General features: G+C 40.7%; 1 protein-coding gene across 4 annotated transcripts in view; it reads right to left on the reverse strand.

Moving 5' to 3' along the window:
- The window catches only part of OSBPL1A (oxysterol binding protein like 1A), a 69110-nt gene that overhangs the window by 18769 nt on the left and 28776 nt on the right, over nt 1-21565 (reverse strand). For all 4 annotated transcript variants that reach the window (XM_081206783.1, XM_081206785.1, XM_081206784.1 and 1 more), the window contains 2 exons: nt 11247-11409; nt 7383-7539 (listed from right to left, as the gene is read on the reverse strand). In XM_081206783.1, coding sequence (XP_081062909.1) covers nt 7383-7539; nt 11247-11409 — 320 coding nt within the window. The remainder of the gene's footprint in view (nt 1-7382; nt 7540-11246; nt 11410-21565) is intronic.

Consider the following 21565-nt stretch of genomic DNA (forward strand, 5'->3'; position numbering starts at 1 on the left):
TATTGCTTGAAGCAAAAAAGCCTACAAAACCAGTTTGACAAGAGCCCATAATGGAACAGGAAAAATGAACATGCATTATCACTGGAAGTAACTGCTCTACAATGCCACTGTCCAACTCCCTGAAAGATTGTCCTTCTACAAAGCCTGTACTACAGCACCTTTCGGCACCAGATGTGTCTTCATTTTGCCAACAACAGAAAATACAAATGTTTTTACACTTGTATTTTTTTATTTTTTTTAAATCCCACCACCCACCACAACCACCAGCTTAATTGCAAGTAGTTAGCTTTTAATCTTACATCTTAATCAAACTCACTAGAAGGGCTATTAACCTATCTCACAGGGTTGTGAGATTAAAGTAAGCAAAAATACCTGGTAACCTGCCAAAAGCCCTTATGGCAGGAAAACCTAACTTGTATTTATCCAGTTCTAATGGTGCAAAATACATTATTAATTTCTACATCAGGCCAACATAAAGTCAGTGAATTCCCCCCCCCCCCAAAAAAAAGCACCGTTAGCATGCAAGTCAGCATGAAAAATTGAATTTTTTTTAAGGGAACAATTTTAAGCTAGGTGGCCTTTAATATACTTGTGCACCAAAGAGATGCTGTCTTTCCAAGCATACCGTAATTTGCTCTTTTTTCAGTCACCAGGCCTGCGGAATCCCAGTCTAAATACGTTCCTTCTTCCAGTATTAAATAAGTGTGCTCTTTGTTTTTTAAAGTAACACAAAACACAACCCTACATGTGCACTTGCTTCGTGTTATGATTTTCCTCAAAAGAACACCAAAATGAATAATCTGTATATCACTAAAAACACTTGACATTTTGTAACCGGGTGTTTTACCCTTATAGTAAGAAACACAATTGGAGAAAATTGTTCTTCACTTTCCTGAGAACAGTCATCCTGGGAGTACTGTGTTCAATCCTCATGCTATATGGAGACTGTTCAAACTAAAACTCTGCCTGCCACGAACAAAATCCTGTCCAAGTCTCTGAAAATAGTCCCAATTTCACAGTGTTGCTTCAATCTCATTGAGCCCAACAGGAAGTCAGATGGCAGACTCCTGTCATTGTAAAGTTGTTTTCTTGGATTTACTACCCATTTTGAGTGTACTTCTCTACTCAACAAACTGTTTCCAAGGATCCACTAAACAGATCCAGCCTGGTGTACTGGACCCCCAGAGTCTTCCTTCTTTTATTTTCCCTCCTTAGAGGAGACATGTTTTTGTGGCATCCTGGGCCACACATGGTAGGGAGAAGCCAAAAGCTGGGAAATCCGCAAGGTTGCTTTGAACCTCCCCTTCAGATATTTTTCTGACTCCTATGGCACTTGTCAGTAGCAAGTGAGCTTCCCTGCTCCGCTAAGCAGGTCAGTCACTCAGCTCAAAGCCTTAAGAATTTACTCTTGTGAGAATTCACTCCAACACGTAGTGATAGCCACTGACTTTGGTCATTAAACATGGGGAATACATGGCTATTAGCCACCAGTTGCTAGGAATCACAGGTGACGTGCACACACTGTTGCACTTGGGCCCTGCTTGTGGACTTCCCATAGGCATCTGGTTGGAGACTGTGAGAACAGGATGCTGGACTAGATTGGTATCTGTGTTCTGATCCAGTGGGTTTTATTTTGTTTATGTCTTTAGCTTCCTTACACAACGCATTCTTTCCCCCTCTCCTCTCTAATTACGGTATTGCGAGCTTAACCCTATTGCTGAAAATGCTGCCCAGTCAAGAAAGAGGTCAGCAATGTCTTACACTGACAGTATTCTGCTGTATCATGAATGAGCAACAGTCTGTCCCTGTCTCTATGTTCTCAAACTACACAGCTCAGTTCCTGCCTGTGTGTACCACTAAGGATATGCATGTTCAAATATTAGTGTTTCATTATTTTGTAGCACAAGAGAAGGCAAGCCCACAGAAAGAGAAAGCAAATGCAGTGGAAAGTTGTCAGAGAAGTTGGTTTTCTGTAACTTTCCATTAAGATTAATGCTAGATTGCACAAAATTGAAGGGGAAAGGAAACAACTGCACCCCAATAGTGAAGGTGGCTATTAAGCAAAACTTTGTGGGCGAGGAACACAATTGCACAGAAATAGAATAAAATGCTCTCAGCCACCATTCAAAATTTAATAGTAACATTATTTGGGAATACCATTCAATGCTTCCCATGTTACATGCTGCATTAGCCACATCTACACTACGTATTTCAAAACCGGTTTACCCATCAGGGCTTTCCCCCAAAGAACTCTGTGAAGATACCCAAAGCAGTCCATGTCCCTTTATACAGCAATAGTTCAGGGCTCATTGGGTGGAAGCCATGACGGTTAAAACAAGTTGACATTTAGAGTATAGACATAAATATCACTTGTGAAACAGTAATGTGCTTAAGTTATATTTAGGGGACTTCTCTATCTGCCCACCCCACCCCCATTAATAATTTTTACACCCCCACTTCTACCCCAGCTAAGCTAATAGTACTATATCTGGGAAGGAAGTAGCGGTCCCTTCACAGGACAGGCCTGCATCCAGATAACATTTTGACTCCACTTGATGGGAGACAGGAAGGCCCCGTTATTAAGGCAAGTGCCCAGTCCAGGATATCTGAAAAAGAATTCACAAGTGAGACAGAAGTCTTCAATTTCAGAAAAAAACACTTGCATGACTCTAAAGCTCCTTAACAATATGCCTCCCTATACTTCTTTGCAACTATCATCAGCAACCAGCATTTATTACTTACTCCAGTGAAAAAGATCAGTAAAAAAAAAAAAAAAAAAAAAAGATTGTCAGAATTGATTTCATCCAAATTAGTGCAAAAAGGGCAGGAAAATGTTTTCTAGTTTTAGAACTGCTTTCTTCAGTTACTCATCAGGATAGAGGGCAAGGTTTATATTGTTTATTTTACACTAATCTTTATCCTGCCCTTCAGCCAAAAAATGCCCCAGACCAGTTTACAGATCAATACAAAACAATAGAGTCACCGCCCTCAGGGTTATAATTAAAAAAGACAACACAATGGAGAAATGGTTCAGGAGGAATGAAGAAGTAAGACGATTTGGTTCAAGTTCTTAGTGTCAAGTTCTCTTAACAAACAGCTGGGGTAGAAAAATTCTAAGAGAGGCAGTCACTGGCCTCTCAGTTGCAGTGATAAAGCGAGAGGCCCTTCCCTGCTACCGCTTGATGTAATGGCTGCCACCAGGTTGCAATGGTAAGAAAGAGGAACATGGTTTCTCAGCTTAATAGATTTTTAATTCTATGAAATATTTTGCTTTATTTCACAGTACTACATTTTGCATTCCTTATGCTATATGCCCTAAACGGCATGGTATTCATTAACTCACCAAAGCAGCTAACTATGGGCCTCCCAATTTCAATAGAGTTTCAGTGAATAAAGAGGGAAGCGTTATACCAAGGAAGTGTGTGTTCTGTCTCAATAAGCGCATTCCTTGCACAGGTTATTTGCAGAAGACAAGCTGACACTAGTGTTTAACTTGAGTAATGCTCTTTTGTTTTTTTATTTTAAAAAAACATTGTACCACTTTTACTGCTGCAATTCTGAAGGGGCACGTGTGTATGTTCTAGCAGTGAATTTTATAGCGAATGCTTAGTTTATTTTACAACAGTAAAAAGACCTGCATTTTCATGGCAATAAAAATAAAGGCATAACCTTCAAAAACCGGCCAGGTGAATGTTCCAATAAGTCAAAACAACAACAACAAAGGCATAGTAGATAAGTTGACGAAGCCCATGGAACTTGACCAAAATGGATCTGGAGCACATCCTGGCATAGTGATCTAAAAAAGACTGATCTACGAGTCCCCAGGTAATGGGATTGCCTCAGTCAGGAACCCAAGAGATGGCTTTAGCCAAGCCACACTCTCAGCCTCCACTTGCCATATGGGTACAATAGTTACCTACCTTACAGTATTGTTTTAGCGATGACAGCAGGGTATGCTATGTGAAAGCACTTTTCGCTAGTATCATCATCTCATTATTACGGAACTCAAGTAGGACCTACAACAAAGTGTTGTTGTGTGGAATGCTCCTGTTCAGGGTTCCAGCCAGACATGCCCAGGATTTCCCAGGATACGCCAATTTCACCACCATCCTGGTTTTCCATTTCCCTTCCTTCAACTGTCAGCCAGAGTTCTGTGGTCACTGATATTCCCAGTTTTCACTGGGCAGTTCTTGGCATTTGCTCCTCTTAGGGCTCCCCCCCCAAACCATTCTGCAAACATTGGGGTTTCTTTTCCCTGCCTCCCATCTGCTCCCAGGCATGCTTCCCTCTTGCACGCTGATGGTGCTATTTTGGCTAGATAAGGATCAGTATTCCAATAATTGAGTTCACTATTAATGTATAGAATGTACAGAAGAGAACATGCCCAAGAGTCAGGAACTTTAAATGAAAATTCCAGTCTGATCTACTAGTCTCATAAAAGCCATATTTACAGTTTACATCCAGTTTCACTATGCTATACCAATGGCTTGCATGCCTTAAATAACATGCTTAGTACAAGCTGCATATGGTTTGTATCAAATGGCAAATATTCTTTTCTGCTTCAGATCATGCACTCTTTCAACATTAGTTATGTATTGTCAACAATGAAAAATTCCAAGAGTTTCAGCATGCCAATTATCTCAAGCAACCAATAGCAAATGCCTAAGTTTAGCACCAGGGACACAGAAAAACAAGCAACAAGACACATTCTTTGCACATGAAGCTGGCTTTAGCTCTCATTTCACCTATTCTATTTACCGGTACTTCTCATATTCAAGGCTAAATTTTACAGGACAGTGTGTTTAAATTTGAATGATTCTGTGGTGCAGCTATATGGAGCCAGTTAAGCATCTACAAGGTACACCCCATTACATATCATGGAGATCTCTGCCTGTACTAAACTAAAATAGTCACTGCCTGTACTTGGGCTAATGAACATTATTTACATGTCTGGCTCACTGATAAGCCCCCAGTTAACCTTTGTATATTTGGGGCTTTTAAAACATTGTTACAAGGTATCATTGTGGAAGTTTAAATATTTTTGCTATTTGAAATCAGCACCCTAGAGTCATTAGCAGCTTTTCTTACCCCTTCTCAATGCTGACACCAACGCTGAACCAGGATTATGCCAGTGTCAATGTGATTATGACAGAGTAACACGGTCAGAATTGCCCCTTCGATCTATTACACTTCAAAATGAACTTCCACTGAGGAAAACTGAGCAGCCAGTTTCTTGTTCCGTTTTAAAAATGAAATGGCACAGTAACAAGTGACAAACACACAGACAAAAAGACACTACTAGGCCTGTGCATGTGTTTAGTTATTCCCCCCCCCCCCCATCCTTGTTTCAGAACTGCACATAATGTAAGCCTAAGCATGAGAACCCATAAGTGAATGTGAAAGATGAAATGACAACTCGTTCCCAAGACAAACTGGTTTGCTACGTTCTTAGCAGAAAAGTCACATGCCTCATGCAAAACATGTCCAATTCCAAACTTTAGTAGAATGTCTTTTTTTGTATGTAATACAAACATCACTGCGGTTCTAGAATCATGACAGATATTTATTTACAATTTTTACCATAAAAGTATGTTCACCTTAGTGTTGTATCAAAGCTACATTTAAAATTACACATGCATTTCCTCCCCTTTGTATATATATATATTTAGTTATAAATGCAAACATAAAACACTCAGACAAACCTTGGTAAAACATTGCCCACATAAATGTATGTTACAACAGTAGTCACGGTATGACAAGAAAAGAAAACAGTACAAGAATCCCAAGACAACTGAACAGCTTCATCCCCTGAGGAAGTTTGCTCCAAGGCAAAATTTAGATTGGTTTTCCCACAGAGCTCTGAGAATCTGCATCAATATACAGTATTTGCAGACACCAATTCCCTAAATAGCACCAGATGACAGGTCAGATATTGCAATATAGTTCAGAAAGAGATGTGTGCTGGAAAGTTAAAAAAGAATACGCCCTAGCTGCATTTTTAAAACCCTACCAAAAAGTCCATAAAAAAACAGCAAAATACATAATTATTGCTGAATAAGGGTATGGGAGCAAAATTATAGAGAAGTTTTAAAAAAAAAAGTGACCAAAAAGCCTAATGAGAGACATCTGTAGTGGAAAGAAGAGAAATGCCAGGGGACTGGAGGAACAAATAAGAGCTTGGCGGCTCTTGTCACCTCTTGTTTACCATTTTGGCAATAGAGTTTTACAACAAGCATTGTGGAAAGCTGCCAAATTGCAGATTGTTTCCTATAGTTAGAGCTGCTTTGAGCTTATCTTTGCTGCCTAGCAAAAAATTATTTGATAAAGAACCCTAATCCTTCCTTTCTCCACGGAATGAACACTGTGCAAACTGCATTAACAGAACTATCTTATCTAACGTGAGAAGGGGCATGGGAGATGAAGTGGGGAGTGCTGGTTATCATTTATTAAACAGAGTCAATCTGGGGTGTGTGTGTGGAATTTTGACTGCTTATTCGTTTAAATTTCATTGTGCCTAAAAATTCTGAAATATTTCTACAGTCCTACAACAATTGTGAGTGAAGACATGACAGGTTTCATTCTGCACACAAGCCATGGTGCCATTTGCGGTGATCAGAATGCATTAAATTGAGCCAAGAGGCAAGCATGGAAATGTTGATACATATGAGAGTGAAACGTATTTAAACAGAACTCTCTCTCTTGAATTTGTCTTCAGCAAATAAAATAAGGTCACCATCTTTATGCCAAGCAACTAGTGATAGTGAAACAGTGGAAGTAAAAAATAAATGTGCACATATTAAATTCTCTCTGCATTGAAACCTGAGAAATAAGGTGCAGTATTTGTTACATGTCACAGGGGATCTATTGTCCTCCTTTTACATGTAAAAAAGTTAAGAACAGATGAAGCAGAAGATGTGTGACATTTGTCTTCAATATGACCTCTTGCTTTTGATGTTTTTTGTTTGCAAAAACATATTGAAATATCTGGCCAATATTAGCATTGAATGAATGATAATGCAAAGGCGATCAAGTAACTGGAAACTTTTTTTAAAAGGCAGTAAGAGACCCACATTAAAAAAACATGAAGAAACAAGAGACCAGTATTGATGTCAGTGAGACAAATTTAAATGAGCCAGAAACATGCATTGTTAAGAATTCATGTATTTCATTTGCAACATGGTGTAGTCACATCAATGTACCTCACTTTTTAAAAAAATGTTAACAGCAAAAAAGATGATCTCATATTAATGAACTTCTGTTCCACCACTGTTCAAGGGGAAAGGCAGAAGTATCCCCAAGTATCTTTTGTAGATACCACATTTAGGGGTTTTTTTTTCTAGCACAGCAGTAAAGGTTGCAGCCTCTCTAGACAAAAATCCTACCTGTGTTTTTTGATGCCATTTGACAAAGTCTCTCCAGTTTTACAGATCTTTTCTCCAGACATGTCAGACGTTATAGTGTCACTAGAATCCACGCTGTCTTCTAATGAGTAAGTTGTCACAGTTTCAAATCCACTCAATGATTTTTCAGATTCTGAATCTGTAAGACAGATGAACGCCAAATGAGACACACTTCAGGCTAGCCTTTCGCAGGCTAATGGACACCTCCTTTGCACAGCGTAATGAAACTTAAGTAGCCTATGGTGTACTGATGACAGCATTTGTCCAGTGAAAACTTAGTACAAGTAGAGACTGAGTCTCTGAAAGAACATGGGTGAGCAAATTGTTCAGCGCCAAGGATTATACAAAGATGGGAATGTGAGCAGGGACAGACAAGTACAGGGTACCAGCAAAACATCTTACCAACTCCTAAACTTAGGCCCGCTACAGGTGCGATATTAGCCTATCCTTTAACCATACTTATTGGAATCAGGGTTAAGATACGAGTTCCTACACAACTCTTTGTTTCATAGTTTTAATATGAGAATCCAGCCTTTTCCTCTAGGTGTGTTGTTTAATTCCTGTGCTACTAGTTAAATTCAACACCAGGTATTCGCCTGAGTTAATTTTTTTAAAAAATGTACATCAAGATTTTTCAAACTAATATGCCCCAACAATAAAGGATAAAAATATAGTGAAACACAGCTGGACACATTAAAGCAAATATACTCACCAGCAAGTCCAACCCAATGAGGAAAGGAAAACATTTTTTCTTACCAACTATGGTAAACATGGTAAATGAACACAACGTGCATTCGCATTGGTTACACACATAACAATCCTTTGAAATACACTCAACAAGGACCAGCATTTCTCTGAATCATACCCATCTGGCAGATGCCCAGGGTTTCTGTTATCAGCTGCATCTACACATTACTACAAGTTCCATGACCTTCCTTCACCCAAATGGGTAGCAAAGCCAACTAGGCAATGCTATTCAGGGCCAGTGGAACTCTATTTTTAAATGTGGAGTACAAAATCTCACCAACTCTGTGTGTGTGTGTGTGTGTGTGTGTGTACACGCACACACATGAACACACACACACATTCAGATTTGCATCTGCTATTTTAAACACACTCATTTGTATTTTTACCAGCCATAGGGAGAAGGAGGTGCTATCTAAAGAGTTTAGAACCCACCACCAACAATCCTAGGCTTCATAGAACATATTTTCCCCAGAGACTGAGGGTGTGTTTTTTTTCTTCCAGTGTCTGGCAAAACCCAGTTTAGTCACTTACTTTCTATCCCAGCTACAAACACAGAAAAGGAACTGAGGACAGCACACAGACCTTTTGCATAAATGTTTACAGTTTGTGCTATAAACAAATCTGATCAAAGCAAACACTATATTTGCATAGATGGCAATGCAAAATTTCAAGAGCTGGAATATATTGGCTGTTTTTTTATGTATGGATATTAACAGTCCAAGACACTTGGAGACATGGAAGTCAGGATGGAAGCAGATTCTTCAGATCATGAAACTGGCTCATAACCTTCCCTTTGCAGTCAGTTATTCCTAGTGTTAGATACCAAAATGTACAGGAGAGTTCTCTTACTGCATTTTAATACTTATGTGGTGCAGATATTAGCTAGCTAGGTGTCCACTAGGTAAGTCCTGTTATACCAAACATGCAGACTTTTTTTTTTTAGGCAACTAGCTGCTGAGCAAGCTGTTCTGTAAGGCACAAGTGAAGCTTTACAGGTTAATTATGGTGCACAGGAAACCATTCAGGTAATACGAGAGACCTTAGGGTTGCATAATTCCTGATCTCCTCACAGACATCCCAAGTTGACAGGGAGCTTTACTTTTCAAAAGAGTTTGCTATCGTGGATATAAGATTGTAAACAGACTCTTCCTATCCACTTACAGAAGGACAGCATAACAAGGCAAACATATTAATTTAGGTAAGTCCGTAAAACAAGGGATTTGTATGGTTCCAGGTGACCTGCCAATTGTAAAGTCTTACATCAATTAATTAAAACTGCAGCTTACAAGGCCCATAATACACAGTTTCAAGTGAAAACAAATAGCCTACATTTCTCCCCTCTCTTAGAGCCAAGCTTATTTTTTTTTTTTTAAAAAAAATGGCTTTATCTGCCCAAGATGATTGTTTTCTTGTGAATTTTCAATCCCTTTCATACAAGGGAACTGTCCTTATTCCCACCCAGTTATTTTCTTTGGTTCAAGCAACTGTAATATCCCTCAATAATAGCATTTCAGTAATCGACAACTTGGTGCAGTATTCAAATTTGATCATGTTATCAAACTTCACAAATGAGAAATTACATTCCCTTGAAACAGCAGCACTAAGATGGAGTCCAACCCCCCCCCCCCCGAAAGGGAGGCACAAAGCATATCAGACATGTAGTTTTACCTGAGGAGCTTTAGATGTTCTGTTAGGGTACAAGTGCACAAATTCTGGCTTAGACTTTTATATTAACATCTGTATGTATTCTAACAACCCAGCCAGATGGGCAGGGTATAAATAACAATAATAACCTATATCCCAGACAACCCTGTTCTTCCAACAGAATGGTTTCCTTAAGTTCTGATAGATTTTACCTTCTGGCACAGTCACTAAATTTGTCTGTGTTGTATTTCTACATATCAGAAGACACTTATGATATGCATGCACACATTAGGAGCAGCTGTGTTGTCTTTCAGGTTCCGTGAAAGGCCTTTGATAAATAATTTTCACAAGACAATTTAATGCTGAGAAACAATCATCAACAAGACAAATGGCTACTAGGCAGACCATAGCCTCCTGCGTTTCTCACTGCCTGTAGAGAAGTAACACACAGAAGGTTCTTAAGCAAGCTAGCCAAACCACGCATTCTCTCCAGCATTTCTTAACCTTGGTGAGGGGTTTTGCTGGTGGCAAAACTTCTCAAATCCTTTGGTAGCTTAATAAAGTTTACAAAAGGGCAACTGCATTCAGTTTCATTTATGCCTTCCACTCAATTGATCAGCATGCAGATTCCAACCCACATTGCATCCCTCATTCTCAGAGAACAGGCTTTTTCCTTCAGTCATTATCCAAAAATAGGAATCAAACAAAGAGGTCTGGTTCTTATTTTCTGCAGAGGACACAGTATACATGGCCAAGACAACTACTTGTCCATTCTAAGGTGACCCTGAAATCCTAGCCAGCTGAATGGTTTCAGTAGCAGAAACCTATTTGAACACCTAGTTTATTACAGCGCATTTCTCCTCACAACAGTGCAATTCAATTTAATCTAATGCATTTTGGTCAGGCAAGCTAGAAATTGTGTGTATTATGTTTTAATCTGTTTTTAAACACTGAACATGGGTTTTTAAAGTGTTACTTCTCCTGAGCCTGCACCAACCACATTTCTGTTTTTGAATCATGATCTAAATTCCTTTTTCATTAGCTTGTCCTTGTCTGTAGATGGAAAGGCAAGAGACAGATGGCAAAAAGCAGCCAGGCTAGGAGTGACCATGGCTCTTATAAAAATTGAGCTCTATTGTATATAAACCAAGATTTACATACCTACTACTTATAGAGTAAACAATTCATTACTCCAAATCCGGTTACAGCTGTTCGCACCCAAATCTTGCTACTTTTGCCCCTTTCAACATATTCTTCCTAGCCAGAGTCAAAATTTATACTGCAAACTACTTGTGACAGGATAGTCCTTTTCTTCTGTTCATTACTCCGAGAAGTCAAGGTATGTATATATCCATATGTTTATATATAAACACACAAATACATGCACACCCTTGACCCTGGTCTTTTAAAGAAAAAAAACCCCTAACATTTTAGTTTTCTATGTCACACACTTACCTGAAACAGCATCATAGAACTGTTCCTCACTAAAGATGCTCAGAGGTGGTGACCCTTTGACCAGTGACTGCTCTAATTCATGGTGTTCAGTAGCTAGTGTTTCTAGAGCTTCAGATAAGATCTTGTTTTTCTCTTGCTCATGCTCCAGTTTCAGATTCCTCACCTATAAGTAGAAACATGTATGAATAAAATCTCATCTCTCCCAAGAACATGAAACTCAAGGCTATTTCAAGAATAGGCTCCAGTTTGCTAACTAAACCATGTCAACAAGCTCAGAGAAGTGGATTAAGATGACCAGGGAACTTCTGCACTCGCCATGAAGTTTTGTCTCACCATTTTAATGTGTCACAGAATAGGAAAGCTTACAAAAAGAATTTGTCTAAGCAAAAATTGGCAACTAAAACTGAAGGCGCTATGAAAGGCAAAGTAAGTTTCCTACTAATCAGTTAATGCAACTTTTGTATAATTCATGGAACTGCTAGTATTAGCTTGGGGGTAACAGGCTCTCCTAAGTCTATGATTCTATGAAGTTCAGTTAGTCCTGAATGCAGCTCCTTAGCTAGTGGCAACTCTAGGTATATTATGCCATTATTACTGAGCTCCACTGACAGGCAGTTTCTTTCCCGGTTTTATTTAACATATTGGTACTGACTTTTAAACCAAAAAATGATTGGCCTAGGATCCCTCAGAAAGCCTCCTGGCATTATCAGTCTTCTAATACATTGTGGTCTATAGTGGTGGCTCTGTTTCAAATTCCTTTACAATGATTTATTTACAATGCTATATTTCTACACTGCCTTTCATCAGGATTCCAGGGAGGTTTGCATTATTCACATTAAGCAAAAATAAATTTTACAACAGTGACAAAACCAATTACCATAAAAGCACTGTTTTTCTGTAGCAGCACAGTATGTCAACAATAGCTGGTGTCACCCACCAACCTACCGTAATTTACCCCAAGGCCTAGGTGAAAAGATGGGTGTTAAAGACAACAGTGAAACTCCATTAACAAAGGCACTCTATGCACCTCCAAGAGGAGGGAGGGAGTGCTATAAACAGAGTGCCACTACAGAGAAGGCCCTGCAGATTCAAATTAGAACGTTCATAAATCTGGCCATTCTTTGCAGCAGTGTTTTCCTTGAGTGTTCTACAAGACAGGCTCACCGTATGAAGTCTATTGTGGAATTAAAGGAAAATTGACGGTAGGTACATTTATTTATTTATTTAAATGTGTATACCACCCTTCATCTGAAGATCATAGGGCAGTTCACAACATAAAAATACAAAATGAAAACACAAAATACATAGTAAAACCGAAGCAAAATAAACCAATAACACCCTCTTCCACAGACACATTTAAAAGGTCACAGAATGTTAATCAGCAAAACGCCTGGTTAAAGAGAAAGGCTTTCATCTGGCGCCTAATATATGTAATGAAAGCACCAGGCAAGCATCATTGAGGAGACCATTCCACAAAAGAGGTGTCACCTCAAAAAAGGCCTGTTTCCATGTTGCCACCCTCCATATCCCTCTTTCTGTCCCTAATATATTGTAAGAACGGCTGTATGAACAGAATGGCAGGATTGTGCCCATCATACAGGCCAAGTCTGATTTATTTGAAGGCCTATATTTCTGTATACGGTACTTCACATGTTTCATATCTACAGCAGCGAACTAGAGATATATGTGCAATACTGATGAAACTTAGTATGAGAAGTTAAAGAAGCTACAGCTTTGAACATGAGGCTGAAACTAGGGAGGCAATGCGCAATTTAATATTGTCCTCCACCCAAATAAACTTCCATGACTGAAAGACTGCTCATAGTCATTACAGAGTCATTTAAGTGAATTAACCCTTAAAATTATAGTTTTCGATTTAACATTGTGTCTTTAAGGGCAGCTAAAAGTATTATTGTTTATGCTGAAGTAACTTGAACCACCAGTACCAATATGTCTCACAAAATTGGTACTGGTGCACATAAAATATGGGTTGTACCAAATGACAGCTCCCAGTACCACCTCCTATGGCTGTTCCAAAGAGGTTCCCTAATTCTCTGGAACATATTTTGGAGGGGTGTAGAAGGAAAGTGAAGTCATCACAGAGAGAAAGGGGGAAAGTACATCTCCCCCTCTGTCTGTGTTAATGGAAGCCTTCTCTGGAGCGAAGGGCCTTCTGTAAGGAGAGGAATACTACCCTGTAATTGTATGGTTTTTTGCCAACTTTAAACAGAGGACCTTGATCTATCACCACGTTGTTTCAAGTATCGACATAACCGATTAATTGATTAACTTGGCACTGAAAAAAGGGGCGCTTTAGATCCCCAAATATCACTTATTTTCCCACATGGTCATATGCTTGGGTCCACAACTTACTGTGCAGAGAAAGTATGTTTTCTTCCTGTTTGTAGTGCACACTTTGGTCAAAAATGGTAAGGGAAAAGAACTGACCCAGGGAATGTGTGTATATATCTATAGATAGATAGATAGATAGATAGATAGATAGATAGATATTCAGAACAAGATTTAATTAAGAATTACCATGTACCCTGGAAGAGTTACAAAATCTTGGTTCAAATTTCTATGTCAAATAGTAACAAACTGGAGCAAATTCCACTGCCTTACATTATAATTTGCATTCTGCACTTTATCTTATCGCCATCTGGACTGAAGGAGGCAGGAACAGCAACATTCTGGATCTCATGAATTTGGATGTAAGGATTGTGAGTATGCTCTTGGCAGCAGGTCTTTTTAAAGATCCAGTTAAAAGATCTCAAGTAACAGGATTAGAAAACACATTAGCTTGAAAGACTGGAGAGCTGCTGCCAGCCAGAGCACACAATCACCTGGGCTCCAGGCTATTCACTGAATGATCCACTCAACAGCTGAAAACTACATATTCACTTGCAGAGCTGGGGACATTGAGCTGCATGGCCAGGGCTGTACTAACAGATGCTTTTTATTTGCAGGAAGCCTTTCAACAGTCTCATTCAGTGAACAGTGTGGGCATGACTGCGATAGGATCCATATGCACACATGCACCATCTTGTCTAACAAGAACAAATCATACACAGTATGCAACTTGTGCATCACAACCATGAAAAGGGCTGCAAACACAATGCACAAAAAGGGTTTCAAAAACCCAGCAAATGGGTGGGAACTGAAATATTCCTCGCCCTGGGTGCCATTTGGAGTAGGGCCAGCCCTGTAACACATAAGCAAGGCTTATGCACTTCCACATCTTTCCAGGGAGTGTGCCAAGTGTCATGAAGAGACATCTGCACAACACACAATACTCATACTATTTGGAGCTGGAAATAAATCCCCTAAGGGCCACAATAAATTGGGAAAGATCAACATTCTAGGGATGAATCCATCACCTTGCTTTCCTTCGAAATTATTTTTTTTAATGGTCTGCAGCAGTTCAGATGAGGTAAGCTAGATATTTGCAGTTGCACTTGAGATTTCCCTTAATAAGTGCTTGAAGTCTCTTATGGGACCTTCAAGTAGGCAATAAATAACAGCCTTTCGTTCTAGAAGAATGAGGGATGGGCTAACATAATCGTAGGCGGAATTGTTGTAATGTTTAAAGTTTGGAGCAAGTTCATCTTTGCATAGAACTTTGCTACCCTGTGTTTTCCAGTGTTGCATAAGAAAAAGAAATAAAATATGAGAAAGAGGGGAGAAAACGGAAAGCGAGAATGAGTTGTCTCTGCCCACAAGGACCTTACAATTAAAAATTGTAGTTGGAATGGTAGCAAGGGATGAATGGGAACAAATATAGCTATACCTTCTTAAGCTTGGTTACAGTGGAGGGGAAGGGGTTAATGGGTTTAGTTAAGCTGCCACTCAGATCTAGTAGTACCCAGTGAATGACATAGTTCCCACAGGATCCACTGCACATCAGCACTACTTTTCACCCCCATTCACCCATGCTGTGTATGTCATAATTTCCTACACCGAAGCGATACCCATGTAGGAAACTCAGCATGAGTAAAAGTGGGTGTAAGACAGCATTCCCCTACAACATAAGAAGAGACATAAAGGTCCATTTAATCAAGTGAGCATTTTCCCACAGCCTGATTTTGCAACCTGCCACTAGCCTAAAGGTGACATCCCTCACCTGCTGTTTACCCAACACCGAGAGATACAAAAAGGTAGACTGTCTCAGAACCTGGAGGTTCTATTTAACTATCATGAACACAACCACCACTAGACCAACCTTCAAAAAAAATGCTTCAGTAGGTAGCTCGCCTATTCCCCTCACAGTTATAATATGCAAAGTAGGTTATCCATCCTCAGGGAACTCAGAACTGTAGCTCTCTGTAGCTCTAAGGGGTGTCCTAACAGCTCTTTGAACCCTTAACAAACTACACCTCCCAGAATTCTTTAGGGAAAGCCATGACTGCTTAAAGTGGTACAATTCTACAGTACTTTAAATGTACATTGCAGATGGCGCGATAGTTTCCAGAAAACTGTGGATTAAGTAGAAGCACTGCAGCAAATAATAAAGCCAGCCAAGCATCACTCTTTTAAGAAGTAAGGTGCTTCCCACAAAGGAATAAACAGAATTAAGTTATGAAAAATTTAATTTCAATTTTAAATACATTTATTTGTAAGAACCCTGAAAACCAATAGGGTTTAACTTCCAAGGGCATAGCAGTTTGTAAGGTTACTACTGAACTTCACTCACGTCTCAGACTTCAAGTAAATTAGTTAGTTTTAGTTTCAGTGTCCTCATTTCATACCTTCAAATTAAAATTAAGATTAAGATCTGTATGTACTGCATTTTAAAGCCAAAGCATATCCTTTGTTCTACAGAACACACACCTGACAGGAAGCTTACCTGTATCTATGTGCTACTATAGTGATATGGCTGAAAACGCCTCAATGTCAATATTGAACATCTCTTTGGAGTTTGCAAAGACTGAAATACAACAATACCAACTTCTATGAAACTATAAAAGCAATGCTGTCAGTGAAGTAATACCACAAACTATAATTTTACTTGCATCCTCCACTTAAGCTTCAATGTATTTATTTTCAAGGAGCCCCCACTACTAAAAAAATGTCCAGAACATAGGCATTTTAAAGGCTCATTGACACAGCGAAGAGGAACGCATTCCAATGTCAGAAGGAAGCCATTAAACTTTCAGCATCAGAAAACAAAGCACCAGAAACTACAAACTTTTCAGCTTTATAGCACAAGCTACCAGGGTCAGGGGATGATGGAATAGATTTTGAGCCTAGTAGAGAGGCAAAGCCTGGCAGCATGTCCTTCCCATAGTGTCAGAATCCCAGATCAGTCCCTCCTGTCCTTGCACCTTCCATCTCTTCCTCAAGAATATTTCCCCACAGATACGTAATGCCAAAGAAAAACACACACACAAGACCTGCATGCCCCAAGAAACCTACCGTTCCAGCTCGTTTGTTGTGCTCCACACCTTGACACACACACACACACGGTGAATCCTAGGAGCTGCTGGCAAAGGTCGTCTTGCTGCCCAGCCGGAGTCCTCTCCTCCCGCCTCTGTCACCAGGGCATTGTTGACCTCGCGCGCAGCCCTGCAAGGTCTCGGCTGCTGCTGCTGCCGCCTCAGTCACCTTCTCGTTTTTCTAGTCCGCTCTCCAAATCGGCGCCGCTATTGCAACTGCACCAACGCCTCTGCAGGGCTTATCGCGAGAGCCAAGCGGGTTCCCCCCACCCCCGGGGGCAGTTTGCAGGCTCGCAGCTCCCGAGCAGGGAAGGCTTTCAAGAGACGTCCCGGCCCAACAACAACAACAACCACAACGAAGGATAGCGGAGATACAAGCAAGCAGGCGCAGCACCAGCTTAATTAGGACGCCGGTGCTTTCCCTGCACCGGCTGCTGCAAGCAGCAGCAAAAAAAAGAAAGCCCTTGACTCAGAAGCGCTGCTCGTCGGCTTCTGGAGGGCCAAATTGGGGCGCCCCCACGCGGTCCCCGCGCCTCCTGGAGTTGGCCAAGACAGACGCGGAGTCGGAGAGGGATGGTGGAGGAGAAACGGAAGCCGCTCTTCCGCCCGCCCCGCGCGCACTTCAGGACGATGCAAGGGAAAGGGGAGCCAAGCCTTCGCCGGAGCTGCAAACCCGTTAACCTAAGTACTGACTCCAGTTCCTGCTGGGTCCTAAAGAGTGGGAAGGGGAGCATGTGTGCAGCAAGCCACACGGAGGCACCCTGCCTGCTGCGAAAATATTTCTCTCTTCCACGAAGACACGCGTTACAGTTGAAGCCTAAGTGCAACTTTTGTCAAGAAGAGGGCTTGCCAAGGAATAATACTACTGCGGTTCTAATCCCGTTTACCTGAGATTAAGCCCCACTGAATTCAGGAGGATTTAAAAGTGCAATCCTAAACATGTCTATTCGAAATTTTAAGTCCCTTTGAACGCAGGGGGAAATACTTCTTCCTGCACGCGTAAATATGCACAGGTTTGAGTCTTCTGAAGTTCAGGACAGACAAGAAAGTGTGTCTTGCCCCACCTTTAACCACAACACGCAATTCAAAAGGCAGCGGGGTGGAGATGGATGTTTAGTTACTTTATTTGTTATACCAACTTGAAGCCAGCCATTTTTGTAGAACTCCTATTCCTCACAGTTCCGGGACAGGCAAAAATCAAACAGTGAAACTTCTCATTCTTTTACCTTAAGGCCAGAAAATGCTGGACCACTTTAAGTCATGCCTGTCAATTAAACTGGTAAACATAGCTGCGCCCCCCACTCCCCCCAAAAAAGCAGTTATATGCTGAGGTTTTTTAAAAAGAAAAAAATGAAAAGAAATAAGGTCTTCAGAAAGCAGTGTGGAAAACCACAATTCCAATATTTTTTGTGTGTGGTATGGCTACTGCTGCAGCAAAAAGAAAGAAAGACAAACAAAACATACACACTTTGAGAATTCCATACAGGTGAGACAACATTTTAATCCCACATGGATTATTGAACCACACACAAAAAACTCCTGCTACCCCCTCACCCCACCCCCCAAAATACATTGTACTGGCATAGATATTTCCCATACAGTCTAGCAGGTAAAGGTAAAGGACCCCTGGATGGTTATGTTGGAATGGGAATTAAACAATGCCTAAATGATGACGATTAACCCCAGAATCACCACCCAACAAGACATTATGTGACGGCTACACCACTGAAGAACAACTAAATGAGCCTAGGCTTGGCCTACAAACAGTGCTATGAAGCCTAGCAGCCCTCCCCTCTAAGCACAATCTTAAACGTATTTACTTGGAAATAAGTCCCATTTTGTTCAACGGCTCCTATTAAACGAGTTTAAGACTGCAGCCTGAGTGACCTAGCTGGATGTTAAATATCCCTGTAATCTGAACCACATTCTCAGGGAGGGGGGGGAATGTAAATGAGTATCTCACATTTCGTTCAGAATTTTAATTTTCCATTCATTTTGCGAAACAGAATATAAAATGGTGCTATTTAAAGAAACAACCATCACCAACACATTAATAGATTTATTTCACAAGTGGAGTCACATGGAGCACTCAGCAACAAACTTCATAAGCTTTCCCCCCAAAAATGTCCTCTGAAGCTATTTTAATAAAAAGAAAGAATCAGGGACAGGTGCCCATCCGATCTCAGTACATTTGTTAATGGGCATGGATGACAGAAACTGGGTTAGGTACAAAGGGACCCTACACATTTTGTAACCCAGTACTATACAGTTTTTATTCTGACCCTGACCACAACAGCTATATTTAGTGTTGCACTTTAATATATGCAATGCTAAGGTCTGAACTATGGCATTAATCAGGTTGTTTGCTTTTCAGTGTGATTTTTACTGCAGAAATGCCAACATGAGGGGGCCTTCTCTGGAGTGGGGTCAATGGGCTTATCCCTTTGGCCCCCTTCTGTGGTCCTGCAGTTTTGCATAGCAGTGGTAGGGAGAAGTTTCCATTGGAGCCAGATTGCCTCTCCCCATGCTGCAGTCCTGATCCAGATAACTATCCCAAGATCACTCTGGGGATCTACAATACAGTGGTACCTCGGGTTAAGAACTTAATTCGTTCTGGAGGTCCGTTCTTAACCTGAAACTGTTCTTAACCTGAGGTACCACTTTAGCTAATGGGGCCTGCTGCGCCGCTGCGACGTGATTTCTGTTCTCATGCTGAAGCAAAGTTCTTAACCCGAGGTACTATTTCTGGGTTAGTGGTGTCTGTAACCCCCACTGTAAATATTTTCAAGCAGGAAAACAATTCATTTAAGCTTAACAAACAGCAAATGCAGCCTCCACTCTCTCTATAGATTTATGCCATCATTCTGCAAGGTTTACTACTCATATCCCACACAGAATAATACTCCTTTTTCAACAACAACAACAACAACAACCCTGCATTCCCCCATTCTTAAAAAATTGACTCCACCTTAATTGCTAGAGAAAGGGAAGTTTTTGTTACACATTCTTTTCCTGGAGGACATTTCAGAATTTCGGAGTTCCAAATCCAGAATAAGAAACTTTCCTCCCATACCCCAGTCAATGGGGAAAAGAGGCACACAAACACATATATATTTAGTATGGGTAAAATCATCTTGCAACTTGCAGGAAAAAACAGTGGTTAATAACAGGAAGCTGCATTATACTAAATCAGACCATTGGTCAGCCTAGCTCAGCACTCAGTGCTGCTGAGAAGGTAGCAGCTTTCCCAGGTTTCAAATGGGGAAAACTCCCAGCCCTATCTGGAGATACTGGAATTTGAACCTGGCACCTTTTGCATACAAAGCAGATGCTCTTCCACTAAGCTATGGCCCTTCCCCTTAATTTTTTTAAAATACTGCTCAGTATTAATTTAATATATGCTGTGACTATTCAGTGGGAACCTCTGAAGAAAAGTCTCGTTGAGGAAAGTTTTTGTTTGGGATGCTTGGCTTTGGAGTGCTGCTTAAGTCTGTTTCTAAACCAGTACTTCATTGCATTTCAGTTTTATCCCTCACCTTCCTAGCAAAAATCCCATACACAGCTATCTTAATGTTCACTTTAAGTAATATACATTACTTAAGAACACAGTCCAAATGAATAATTACTTAGATGCATTAAGTAATCGCAGGTGCATTTTTAGCCTTTATTTGTGATGTTTAAACTTGCCAAATCCTTCCCTCTTCCAACACTTTTTCCTATCTCAAGTGTAACAAGAGAAGACATATGCTCAGATTTTCACTATTCAAGACTATTTTTGCAGAGCCTACAATGGCTTCACTGTATGGGCTGCATTGTCATGTAACTGGTGCTGCGAGTCACGGTCAGCTCAAGCTTCCTCATTTGCAATACAACTTGCTAAAGGAAAAACAAAGCTGAACTCACATCTACCACCATAAAAATGTTTTAAATTCAGCCATAACTTTATACAGATTAACGGTGAGCTTTTGCAAGTTTACAATACCGTATAATACAGCTCAACATTCTATAATGCACCCAATTATCCTTGAAAACAATTTACCTTGAAAACAAATGGCTACACTGTAGCTTTATTTGTCTTCCCATGAGCTTAATTAATTTATTATAAGCAGTGGATTTATGTAAGCACATTAGTAATTTAAGTCCTTGTCATGTGATTCAACCTAAGGGGTTAAATCTCACTTCTCTTCTGTTGCAGCACACCACCACTCAACCTGTTTTATCCCCAACAAGCATTTCAGGTTCCGAAATATCCTCAAACAATTTGCAACATATCCACTGCTGAAGTCATAGGATAGTGAATATTTTTCTTTCATTCATGCTGGAGTTTCAAATCCAGAATAAGAAACTCGGACCTCTCATGTTATTCAGTTTTACTGTAGTGCAGGGGTCGGCAACGTGTGGCCCATGGGCCGGATGCGGCCCACAAAGACCATTTTACTGACCCACAAGCCACCCTTGAACCAAGCCGCCGACTCGGCAAGTCCCCTGCGCGCTGTGCTAAACCAGCACAGCGCGGTGTGGGGACTCGCCAAGGGGTGCCAGAAATTGCATCTGCGCAGGTATCGGAAATCACATCTGTGCATGTCCAGACACCAAAACTGCTTCTGCACAGGCACAATTTTTGGTGTCTGGGCATGCGCAGAAGCAATTTCCAGCACCGCGGACATGCGCAGACGCAATTTCCGGCATTGCACTGTGCCAGTCCTGCCCACAAGCAATCTCCGTGGGAGTGATCCAGCCCATGGCCAGTAAACCTTGCCGCCCCCTGCTGTAGTACATCACAAAAAAACTCAGTGACAAGCCAGCATAAGGATGGTAAAGAGTACTGTACTAAAAGAACCCATCCTGCTGGTTTCGGACATAAGCAACAACAGGCACATGGAAAGT

The sequence above is a fragment of the Podarcis bocagei genome, assembly GCF_964188305.1.
Source record: "Podarcis bocagei genome assembly, chromosome: 8".
In the NCBI taxonomy this organism is placed as follows: Eukaryota; Metazoa; Chordata; class Lepidosauria; order Squamata; family Lacertidae; genus Podarcis; species Podarcis bocagei.